The sequence below is a fragment of the Canis aureus genome, chromosome 29, assembly GCF_053574225.1.
Source record: "Canis aureus isolate CA01 chromosome 29, VMU_Caureus_v.1.0, whole genome shotgun sequence".
NCBI classification, from domain to species: domain Eukaryota; kingdom Metazoa; phylum Chordata; class Mammalia; order Carnivora; family Canidae; genus Canis; species Canis aureus.
The window spans coordinates 24,721,391-24,733,083 of record NC_135639.1 but is presented as its reverse complement, the minus strand read 5'-3'; the positions used below and the strand labels follow the sequence as shown (position 1 = coordinate 24,733,083).

The 11,693-nt window shown below is 52.3% G+C and overlaps 1 protein-coding gene across 11 annotated transcripts in view; it reads right to left on the bottom strand.

The window, feature by feature from the left end:
• ITPRIP (inositol 1,4,5-trisphosphate receptor interacting protein) overlaps positions 1 to 11,693 on the bottom strand; it is a 34,110-nt gene that overhangs the window by 2,666 nt on the left and 19,751 nt on the right. For 10 of the 11 annotated variants that reach the window (XM_077877734.1, XM_077877728.1, XM_077877725.1 and 7 more), the window contains one exon: positions 7,188 to 10,884. In XM_077877734.1, the coding sequence (XP_077733860.1) occupies positions 9,216 to 10,871 (1,656 nt within the window). In that variant the 5' untranslated portion in view covers positions 10,872 to 10,884 and the 3' untranslated portion in view covers positions 7,188 to 9,215. Of the gene's footprint in view, positions 1 to 4,496; positions 4,613 to 7,187; positions 10,885 to 11,693 lie in introns of those variants that run through there. The other variant, XR_013367955.1, reaches the window with a different exon arrangement.

The window sequence follows — 11,693 nt, the reverse complement described above, 5'->3', positions numbered from 1 at the left end:
AATGCAGAGTACAGTCTGCGAGTCACATTTTCCTGGGATCTTTGCTCGGCCCCTGTAGCCTCTCCTAGGACTTGGGGTCGGATCAGTCTCTTTGGGAGTAAATCCTGTGTGCTGGCGAGTATTTGGCATGAGACCAAAATTGCTGTTGACACAACAGATAATGGCATGTCTTTGGATGACCAAAACCAAAGATGTTCTGTTTGGGGCTCTACATACTAATTTAGAAAGCTTGAAAAACCAGGAAACACAGGATGAGAAACGTGCTCGTGGGGAGAGGTTGCAGGCTGGTGGCTCGCAGCCCAGTTGAGGATGTGGATGCCTTTCGGCCAGGCGTGCTCTCTGCAGTTTGCCATGGTCACCTGCACTGCCTTCCACGTCTCCCTTCTCGTTCCTTTATGTTACCTGTCTGCCCCACAGAGGACTCAGTTGTCAACCTCTGGATAAAATTAACGAGGATTTAGCCTGGAGACAAGAGGCAATTAAATAATGCTCCGTGAGGAGCTTTTGAAATACCATGTCTTTTACTGCGGGAGAGGGCAAGAAATAATATATCAGGGTTTTAAAAGAAATGCAACAATGCAAAAAAAAAAAAAAAAAAAAAAAAAAGGAATCCTTCCACCATCTCGTGTCACAGAGATAACCACTTTTAACAGTTGGTATCTATCTTATAAAAGCATGTTAAACCTACAGATTTAAGGTGAAAGCTCTTCTCTATGTCCTGCAGAGCAAAAAAAGAGAAAAATAGTTTGAACCACCGCATTTGAAAGAGCCTCATCGCACACGAGGTTAACATCCAAGTCCACGACCAGAGGAGGTCCTGTGAAGCTCCCTTCCTTAGAGGTTCTGGACTGGAGTGAGTCCAGTGACATCCTGATGCGGTCTAGGGGTCGGTGGAGTGACTAGGACAGCTGGGCTGGCAGTGGTGGTGGGGCGGGAAGGGTTGGGGGGCAGATGGTGACTCAGTGTTACGTGGAATTGCTTCTAGCTCTCAATTTCTCTCATCTTTGACAACACAGTCACTAACTGTTCAGGTGGATTAAATCTGAATTATAAGGTAGAAGCTGGAATGTTTATTCTGCATGTGCCTCCACATTGCTCTCTGGAGCTTTGGTGGCATGTGGCAGTGGCAGAGTGTGCGTGGGGTGTCTCTCCACCTGATTCCTTACTCTCATGTCTTGCCTGGTCCGCATTTCCTTTGTCAAAGTCAATGGCCATCTTGATGCAGGGGTTCTGTTCTGCTCTGCCTTCAGAACCAAGCTTAACTCTCATGGTTTATGTCGATCTGGTTCCATTTATCTAAAATCTTCACAAACAACCAAATATCCTGCTCGAGGGGGTAGGGGGCTTTCTTGTTTTCTTTTTCTTTTTTTTTTTTTTTAAGATTTTATTTATTTATTCATGAGAATACACAGAGAGGAGAGAGAGAGGCGGAGACACAGGCAGAGGGAGAAGCAGGCTCCATGCAGGGAGCCAGACGTGGGACTTGATCCTGGGACTCCAGGATCACGCTCTGGGCTGAAGGCGGCGCTAAACCGCTGAGCCACCCAGGCTGCCTGGGGCTTTCTTGTTGACTAAGCTTCAGTCCCTTTCTCCCTCCCCCTGCCACAAACTGGACAGTGTGCCCACCTTAGAGGCTCATTTCCCACTACCTTCCTCTGTGAATCCCTGGAAGGCTGGACATTGTTTTTTTTCAAACATTTTGCTCACCTCTGGCTACTCAGAGCTCTTTAGCCTTTTGCAAATGCTATTTCCTCCACTCTACAGTCTTCCTCAGAATAGCGTCTGGTTGTTTCATTTTTATTTTTCAACCAGCCTTTTCTCTTGCAAAGTTCAGATGAAAATTCTTTGTGCAAAGAGGTAGTGTACCAGCATGGGTAAGAATAGAGCTGTTTGGTCAGGCACACTGCGCTCACATCCTAGCTCGGCCACTCATTAAATTCTGTTGCTTAGGGGATCCCTGGGTGGCTTAGCGGTTTAGAGCCTGCCTTTGGCCCAGGGCATGATCCTGGAGTCCTGGGATCGAGTCCCACATTGGGCTTCTTGCATGGAGCCTGCTTCTCCCTCTGCCTGTGTCTGTCTCTCTCTCTCTCTTGTGAATAAAATCTTAAAAAAAAAAATAAATTCTGTTGCTTAGCCTCTCTGAGCATCAGTTTATCTGTAAAATGGGACCATGAAGTGTCTATTTCATAGGGTTGTTGAAGAATAATGAGACCATCCATGAAAGGGCTCAGCACCTGCCGGGTAAATGCCCAGTGAGTGGCAGGCAACCCTGTTATCATGGTGAGACTTCTGCAAAAGATCAAACTTGACCTGTGTCCATTCTCCCATCACTTTGTGGAACAAAGTGATTCATGGTTCGGAGTGTTTTCTGGTTCTGTGCAGGTGGGTTTAATTTCAAATGACCTGTGAGCCCTTGGAAGTCGGGACTTTTGTCTCCTCCTCCCTTTCCTAGCCCTCCAAGCCTAGATGATCACCGAGTCCCCGGATCTTGCTACACTGTTGAGGAACGTAAAATAAATACCGTTTCCCGTGTTGTGGAGAAGTACTCAGAATCCGGCTACTCTGTCTCTTGAAGTGTGTTTAAGTAGGAGGGATTTGAAATGACCGAAGGCCTGCACAATTGTTAGGTAGCTTGAGTGCTGCGGGGAACATACAGGCGCCCCAGGAGCAATACTGTGTCTTGTCACCTCTTCCCAAGGACCCAGCACTGCAAGAATCCCCTTGTAGATAGGGGCCCCTGGCTGGCCTGCTTCCTTGTCGGTAGCAGAGGGCCTCACTCAAGGGTGTGGCTGAAAAATCAAGTCAGCTAGCTCCCTAGCATCGAGGCAGGATGGAAAGAGCATTTGTAAACCTGTCAGGCCCAGGACAAAGCCATCGAGGCAGGCTCTGACGTGTAGCCCACCCCAGGTAGCCTGAGCCGACTGTCTCCTAGGAGCCAAAGTTGGGTTTCAGAACCTAGGATGGTGATCTGTTAGCAGGAGCAGCTTTTGATGAATCTGGGATTATGGTTGTGGAATTTTTGGGTTATGCTCAGGGATTTAGTTAAGTCTTTGTGTGTGTGTGTGTGTGTGTGTGTGTGTGTATTTGCATGCTTCTGTGCATTTCTGTCATAGAAGGAAGGTACTAGGATAAATAATTAGAAACTGTATAGATGGTAAGGGCAGGAATTATTTTTAAAATTCCATCCTAAAATAAGTGGCAATTGGTCATTCACTTGATAAAGAGAAAGGTCCCCTTTGGGGACTTTATCTGAGACAGTCTGATGGTAGCAGGTGTGGGGTGGGGGGTGGACATCCCAGATGTAGTGGCAGCAAGAGCTGCTTAACCTGGAAGCCAGAGGAAGAGCTCACTGGGGCTCTGTGAAGCCCTAGCCTAAAGCCAGGCTTCAGGAGTGCAGAGGAAGGAACCAAGGTAGAGTCAGAATAGAAAACCTCCTGTTTATGTTTTTTTTTGTTGTTGTTGTTGTTCTGCTTGTTTTGGTTTTATTGTCCAAGTCCCAAGCTAAGCGCTTCATTTGTGACCATTTTACTTAATCTTCTCAATGGCTCTATGAAGTGGACAGTACCCCTGTCTTCTAGAAGAAACTGAAGCAAAATCTAGGCTCATAGAAATTATGAGACTTGCTGAGCTAGGACATGGCACAGCTGGGATCTGAACACAGAGCCCAGGCTCTTAGCACCTGTGGTACTTATACGGTCTGGAATCTGACTCTGCTCTTTGTATCGTTTTGTCATGGGAGAAATTGGGTATCTAGTGGGCAGTGCCTCACACATGGGGCTCCATTTTGAGTGGGTACATGGAGATAGGGCAGAGGTCCACACTTCCTTGTCTCTTCCTGGATCATGGAATGTTGAGGCTGAGCGATAGTGCTGCTTGAAGTCTGGTACTGGATGGGTGGGGCTTCAGTAGCTCCCTTGGCTAGTCAGATTATAAAATGTTGCAAGGAAGACAAAAATGTGCGGAGAGGGCTTCTAGGAATTGGCCTGGACAAAGCTTGGGATATCAAGAGGGCAGATTGCCACCAACCTCCTTGGCCCTGCATCTGGCTCTAGTTAAGGTCTCTGCTGTCATCTTGGTTAGCCCAGATTCCTGGGGTGAGGGGGTATGTATAGGCTGACTCATTGTCCTTGGCTGATTCAACACTAGCCATGATTTTTTGGAGGAGACCCAACACAACCATCAGCCACTGGGGGTCCAACCACCATCCCGAGAGACTGGTCCAACATAATCCAGTCTACTCTTCAGAAATAATAGTGAGGCCTTGGGGGCTGTGTGAGTCATCTCTGGCCAGGTGGGAAGACAGGCCCAAGGGAGGCTTGTGAGAAGTGGTGGGAAGTGGGTCTTAGCTTTGTTTCTATTTTAAATAAAGTTACCTTAAGAGAGACCTACAAGATCACTCATCAGTGGGTTTTAAAGTAACAGATGGGAGCACATTCTTCCCAACCTCCGACCCCACCCCTGTCCTGCAAATTTCATTTGGCACTTTTAAGACCTACCTTTTCCCAGCAAGAAAAGAAGAAAGGCCTTCGAACATCTCTGAGGTTTATGCACTTCCATCTTGCTGGAAGAGAGTTTGTTGTTGACAGTTTTATTTTCTGGTTTCTTTGTGGGGCTGCAGAGGAACATTAAAGGAATAGAAATGCCACTTATACTAGGAAAGCAGGGGCCCCACATTGTCCAGGAGGAAACAAAGTAGCCCTGAGCACAAATGAACAGAACACATGCATCTGGGGACAGGAAAACAATCAAGTTGATCTGATTTTCTTTGGGAGGCTCCTCACCTTTTCCTGAGAGCTGAGACTGTTTACAGCCCAAACTCAAAGCTGACCTGGGGGTCCTCGAATTCTCTCTTGCCATGCAGGCCTTAAGAGCCACATCATTTCACTTTCAATGACTTAACACTCTCTACTGTTCTCTGGCTTATTTTTGGGCCATCAGTTTTGCCTTTCCCAAAAGACTCATGTCCTTGGGGACAGATCCCTCGTCTTACACTTCTATTCCCCACATAGCCCCTGACCCAGGGTGGAACACAAGCTGGGTGGTTCAATACTTGGCTAAAAATGCCTTTTCCTCGCTTTGGAGTCATAATGATGGAATAAATATGGTAAGATACTTGGTGGTGAATCCGTATGTACCAAGTTGGTGAGTACATATTATAGCAATGACCAGGAGGGAGGATCACTTCAAAGCAGACTTTATGCCCTGAGATGTTCACTGGTGTGTTGTTTGTAATAGCAAAAAAACTGGAGACATGTCACTGTCCCTCAGTAGGAGAGGCTGGGTCAATTAGGGTATGTCTGCGCATACAGGGAGATAGTAAGCAGCTATTTTGAAAAATAGGGTAGAACCAAATGTTGAAAAATGGTATCTAAGAAAAGTTAGATGGTAGGATGCAATTTATATAAAAGGGAAAGGGATGCATGCACACATGTGATACATACACAGAACAATTTTGGAAGGATACACAAGAGACTTCATCTTGGTTCCGGCTGGGTAATGACTGGAAAAGTAAGGGGTGGGTGCTTTTGTCTGTTACTTAATTTTTCTGTCATTGGTTGAATTTTTTTATTATGAGTCTACTGTTTTTATATAGAGAGAAAGTAACTAATTAGAAAAACAAGCTATTTTTGGATGGCAATGAGAAAAGTTAACTCAAAAAGATGTCCTTCCCAGGGTGGGGGTCCCGGGGCAAGGCAAGAGGAGGGTGAAGTAGGGTGGGGACAAGGCAGGTGGTCATTGGCGCTCTCTGCTCCCGGTCTGCTGGCCAAAACAAACAACCTTCCAGCTCTATCCCATGAGATGGAGACCACGTGGAGCATGAGAATGTTCTGAATCACAGCCTATGGGGTGATTTCAGTTAGAACTTCCGGGACATTCACTGACCCTGCCACAGATGCCACCGACCCCACCCTGGATGCGGGCCATAAATCCCTGCAGCACCTGACACAGCACTGATCACATAGTTAGGGGCTTTGAGGTTTGGGGTAAATCTAGTTACTGTCTCACTCAAAAATCAACAATGGTTCACCACGGCTTGTTGTATGAAGTGCAAATTTACCTTGGCTCTGCCTTGAAGGCTCTTCTGTGATCAGCCCCAACATCTTCAAACTCATGTGCTAAAACTTCTCATTATCTGTCCACATATACACCAGCCCTGTGTGGGTTCAGCCCTGGCTTTGCTGCTTACCCTTCTGTGCCTCAGCGTCCTCCTCTGGAAAATGGGAGGATTTTAACAGCACCCACATCATAGGGTTGACATGGGAATGAAATGATACGTAAGTGCACATAGAAGGGCGGCTGGCACAAAGTAGGTGCTACTTCAATGTTGCCTGCACCTATCATGCTCTCCCACCCTCACTCCATGGTTCTGGCTGGAACACTTTTCCTGCTCAGGTCCTATCCATATTTCAGAAGCTGTCTCAGGCAGGGCCTAATCCTTAACATCCCCGCCCAGGTAGCAGCGGTTCTTGGGCTTTCAGAATCACCTGGGGGACTTGGCAAAATGCAGATTCTTGTGCTGGACTCTTAGAGACTCACTCAAGTCTGCAGCGTGGCCAGAAGCCTTCACCCGTGTGATACCCAGGCACGGAGTGCGGGGCCACAGCTGGAGAAGCAGGCTCTAAGCTGGCTTCTCCTTTGGACCAGTGAGCAGTGTGTTTCCATCCTTCTTTGGCCCATCCCAACCTACTCGATGTCTTGGCCTCGTAGCTGTACTCCTTTCAGTGCTGTCAAGAGGTGCAGCAAGCAGTGAGCGGATGCCCAGAGAGGTCAAGCATGCTTGGGAAAGGAGAGAACTTCTTCAGAGAAAGAGGCCTGGGTGTCCTCTGTGGGAAAGCCTATTAAATGCCCTCATGTACTAAAGCCTCCACTTAAAAGATAATCTCTTTCCTCAAAAACCACAAGCTGCGTGTTCCTTGTAGGTCCCCATGTGTTTGCACACTGAGCTCTGTGAAATCGGGTCTGGTGCAGGCAGCTACCACATTCCCCTTCTGGAACTCTGCAGGCTGCTTCAGAGATGGGCTAGAAATGTTCTATTTTGTTATTTTTTTTTTTTTAAGTTTCCTGAAAGCCCAAGAATCAGAAGGGAGTGAAAGCTTCCGCTGGTCAACAGGAAACCCTCCCTGCTCCCCAACTCTGCCCTGGGAATCTCACAGACTTCCTGAAGTTAAAACAAACACTGTGACCAGTTTCTACTCCTTGCAAGAATTTAATTCTTCCTTTAATATAAATAAGGCAGCACGAAACACTGAGAGCCCTGCTGCTTTCTGCTTCAGAAGCAGCTTTGGTACAAAAAAGATCCCCCCACCCCCGTCCCGCTAAGTTGTTATCTCTGCATAAACAAGGGGCCAGAAGGTAGTTTTTCAGTGAACTTTCCCCTGGAAGCCAAGGGGAAGCCGAGGGAGGTTCAGGTTCGGTCTTAGCTTCTGGAGGCTGGTTCCTGGCTGGGGGTCTCCTCTAAGCACAACGAGATAAGGATGAAAGGGGAAAGGCAAGGCACGGGCAATAATAAATACGGAAATTCCCCCCCCCCCCCCCGATTCTGGAAACACATCACAACTGAATGGGGGTGTGGGCTGCTGTTGAGGGCCATGTGAGCTTAATCCTTCCTGGCAGCACCGGGCCACTGTGGTGCTGGGGACACACAGACCCAAGTCTGCACAGTCTGGCTGCAGCTCACGCGGAATGGTTCCTACAGGCTTCAGCACCCCATCACAGCCGAGCCTCCTGCTGCCAGTAAACCCTGTCAGGCAAACCGTCCATCTTCCGGAACCCTGGGGCCAGGTGAGAGCACCCTTAGGGAAGGGACAGGATCCTCACGGAGAGCCTGACACCCCTGTGGAACTGGGTATGCTGTCTGGCAGGCATGGCCAGCTTGAACCCCAGAGCAGATCCCAAGTGCTGGTTCAGGCGTTCTTGGCTTGCTGCAAGGGTAATGAGGCAGTGTCATGAGAGAAAGTCCCAAAGGGCCAGTGAAGCCACAGGTGGGGTTGGAGTGGCTTCCCAACCCCCCTACACAGGCCCGGAGATAGGCTCGCTCCCACTGCTGGCTCTGGTGCCTGCTCAGTGACCAGGTAACCTCTGTGGGGCTCAGGGGCTGGGTTGGCAGCGCTGTCCTTGCACGTTCCCAGGCAGCCAAGTATCTCTGGGTCTTGGTCATCTGTGTGGCTGCCAAGGCTCATCCAGAAAGGGGGGTTCTTGTGCGGTGGGAGCGCCCCACTGGAACAAACAGGTCTTGGGGCCCAGAGATGGAGCTGGGTATCCTCTTGCCTCCAGGCGTGCTCAGCTCTAGGACTGGGATCTTGCTGAGGAAAACTCAGGTCTATGGTATCCCTCATTTCTCAGCTCTGCTGTTTTCTCTGAACTGGGCATCAGAGGCAGAGCCCAGCACCCCTGGGCACAAGGTTCCACCCTTTGCCCCAGTCACCCTGTGTCTCTTGCAGCTTCCATCTTCAGTATCTGCCCTCCCCCACCACACAGATAGATGATCAGAGACCAGCTGTTGGAGCTTGTCCCTAGCATGGTATGTGGCACCAATGCCACTCAGGGCACAGCACCCTGGGGGAAGGGGTGGGGAGAAGGGGGCGCACCTTGAGCGAGACACATAGCTAAAAAAGCAGCCGATCGAAACTTCTCTCTGCCACCACGTACCCACTTCTGTGCAACAAAGACATCGGCCCCTCTGGGCCTTGGACTTCTCCTATGTCTTTTCTCCAAATAGTCTAAAAAATGGCAGCCACAGGTGGGCCCCTCCTGTGCAGGCTGGAGATGGAAGGTTGCAAACTCCCAAAACTGTCCCATCCTGTCAGGGTGCAGGGTCTCAACACGGGTCCCCATCAGCACTCCTGTAGACCCTCTGTTGATATTCAAGTAAATGTAAAAGTCACACCCAAGGCGATGTTTGTGCTGTCTTTACCTCAGTGACCAGAGAGTATCGCTGTTGTCACCTTGGCCATATGGGGTGATCCAAAAGTAAGCTGCAAAGGATCAACCAGACGCAGACAATAGCCTCATCGGTAGGCCCCGGTGGCACGAGGGCAAACCAGCTCCCGGCTCGGGGTTCCGTTTCCTCCGTGCCGCGGGGCCTGGCTTCCTTGGCGGGCTGGGCCATGGCGCCCGGCAGGGCCCGCCTTCGTCCTGGGCCAGGGCCTGCAGATGCCCCCGGAGGTGTGGACGCGTGGGTGCCCCGCGCCCTGGCCCTCTGGGTGCTGGACGCTCTACAAGGCCGCAGCTTTGTGGGGCAGGCCGGGGTCTGAGGGGACGTGCAGGGAATACTCGCTGATGAGCACCGGCGCGTTCTTCAGCATCTCGTAGAAGGCGTCCACCGTCTTGCGGTAGAGACTTCGCTGCAGGACGAAGGGCCTGAAGAGGTTGAGAGGCTCGGCCCGGCGAACGGCCTCCGGGAGCCCCATGCCGTCGGGCACCTCGCGGTTGCCGATGAAGAAGTGATGGAGCTTCTTCTCCAGCAGGCTCTTCTCCAGGAAGCGGAGCAGCTCCCGCAGGCGAGCGTCCAGCTGCCCGGCCCTCCAGTCGGCCGGCCGGCGGCGGAGCAGGAGGTGCAGCAGGGCCGTCTTCAGGTGGTAGTTGCCGAGCCCGCTGCGGCCGGTCAGGCGGCTCTGCTTGGAGAGCAGGAAGGAGGCGATCTGCAGGCAGCTGAGGTGGCAGGCGCCCTCCGGCAGGGCCTTCGAGGTCACCCTGAGGAAGTGCCGCTCGTACACAGCGAAGGACAGGAGCCAGTCGCTGCTGGACGCCGGGGCCTCCCCCGAGGGCTCCCTGGGAAGGTGGGAGACAAAGTACAGGTCCGAGTCGTCACACTGGATCACCGGAATCAGGTGGAAGGGCATAAACTTCCCCGAGCGGAACTTGATCTTGAGGGAGCCGGGCCGGTCCAGCTGACCGAAGGCCAGGTCGAACTCGTACTTGTGGGCGATGCGGTGCCAGGCCCGGGTCAGGGCCATCTGGAACCACTTCATGACCCGCACGGTGTCCAGGTACGGGGAGTCTCGGGCGCACAGCAGGCTCTCCAGCTCGCCGCCGGGCCGCGCCACGCTGCTCCTGCCGTGGAGGAGACACAGCATGTCGTCCCCGAGCGTGGTCTTGCCGCAGGCGCAGCCCAGCGCACCCTCATCGGCCCTGACCACCCTGATCTGGCCGTAGCCCTGGCGGCCCAAGGGCACCGAGCGGCGGGAGCAGCAGAGCTCCGGGCGGAAGTGGTAGGGCTCGGGGGGCACGAAGGGCACAAAGAGCTCGCACAGCAGCGGCCTGTCCACCTGCCAGTTCTCGTACATGCTGTCCACGCCGATGAAGTCCTCCAGCTCCATGTCCGTGTCCCGGTTGCAGAGGCTCCTCAGGGCTTCCAGCAAGTCATCCACGAAGCCTTCCACGAACTCCCGGGTGCGGGCCGCGTCGGCCGTGGCGCCCCGGATGCAATGCTCATAAAAGTGGTGGAGGGTGGCCTTGTTGGGCAGGGTGAGGCCCCGGAGCGGGGCGCCGTCCAGGCCGGGCAGCTCGTCCTCGTCCCCGCCCAGGCACTCCGGGGAAGGCCCGTCCTGGTGGTCCTGCCGCCACACCTCGATCACCAGGAAGAGGATCATGCAGAGGGTGCTCCACAGGTCCCAGGCTGTGCGATTCTCATTCTGCTGCTGCCCTTCCTCTGCCACGTGCTCCAGGGCCTCCTTCTCAGCTGCCAGCCGGGCCACCTCCTCCTCCAGGCGGAGCTGCTCCAGCTGCAGCTTCTCCTGGTGCGCCTGCATCTTGCGGATGATCTCCTCCTCGTTCTCGGGCACTGTGGCATTCTCCCGGGGGAACAGCAGTGGGTGGTTGATGATGGCTGTCACCACCACCAGACACACCCGGAAGAGCCCCAGAGCCATGGCTGGAACTTTCCTGCCACACAGAGAGACAGATCAGTGGTCACACCGAGCTTCCCTCCGTGCCACTTCCTCCCCGGACCGTCACACCAAGCTCTGTCCCACTGCGTCGGTGACTGTCTTGCAGGTCTTCTCCCGCTCAGCCTGCAGTCCTACCTCCTCCCCCACTGCTGTGTCTCAGTGCAGCCTTGGAAGAGGGAACTACAAAGTCACACACCAGCAATCCCGGCTGAGCAACCCATGGAAGCTGTCCTGTTTCTGGAAGCACAACCCACTTTGGCCAGTAGCCAACCCTTTTCAGTGGTCCCCGTCCATGATCGGGTGGGGATAACTCCAACTCCAGCTACAGGGGTGAACATATAACCCAGGCCCAAACTATTCCACACCCCTGTCTCCACAGTGTGGATTCAGAGAGGAGCATAGGACCTCACTCCGGCCAATGTGAGAGACACAGAGAGATAGGATGTGCTGGGGCCGATGGGGAGAAAGACGGCCCTGGGGCCTAGGTTTGCCAGGGAGCAGGATCTTCGCTGCCCATGGCTCTCCAGCTCCCGCAAAGGGGGGTCTGCTTGAGAGGGATGCCAACGTAGATACACGCAGACTCCTTGGATACAGCTATGCCTGAAGCTGTTGCCTCTGGACTCATAAAGTCATGTAAGTCCATAGTTGCTTTGCTTTAAGTCAGTTTGAGCTGTTTTCCTATCACTTCAACCCACCTCCCCCCGGTTAATGCCGTGTAGCGAATGTGACTTTGCTCGAGGCAATAAAACCTAGTGGTTAAGAATAAGAAGGCTGAGTTCCAAGGCCAGCTCTGTCACTGATTAG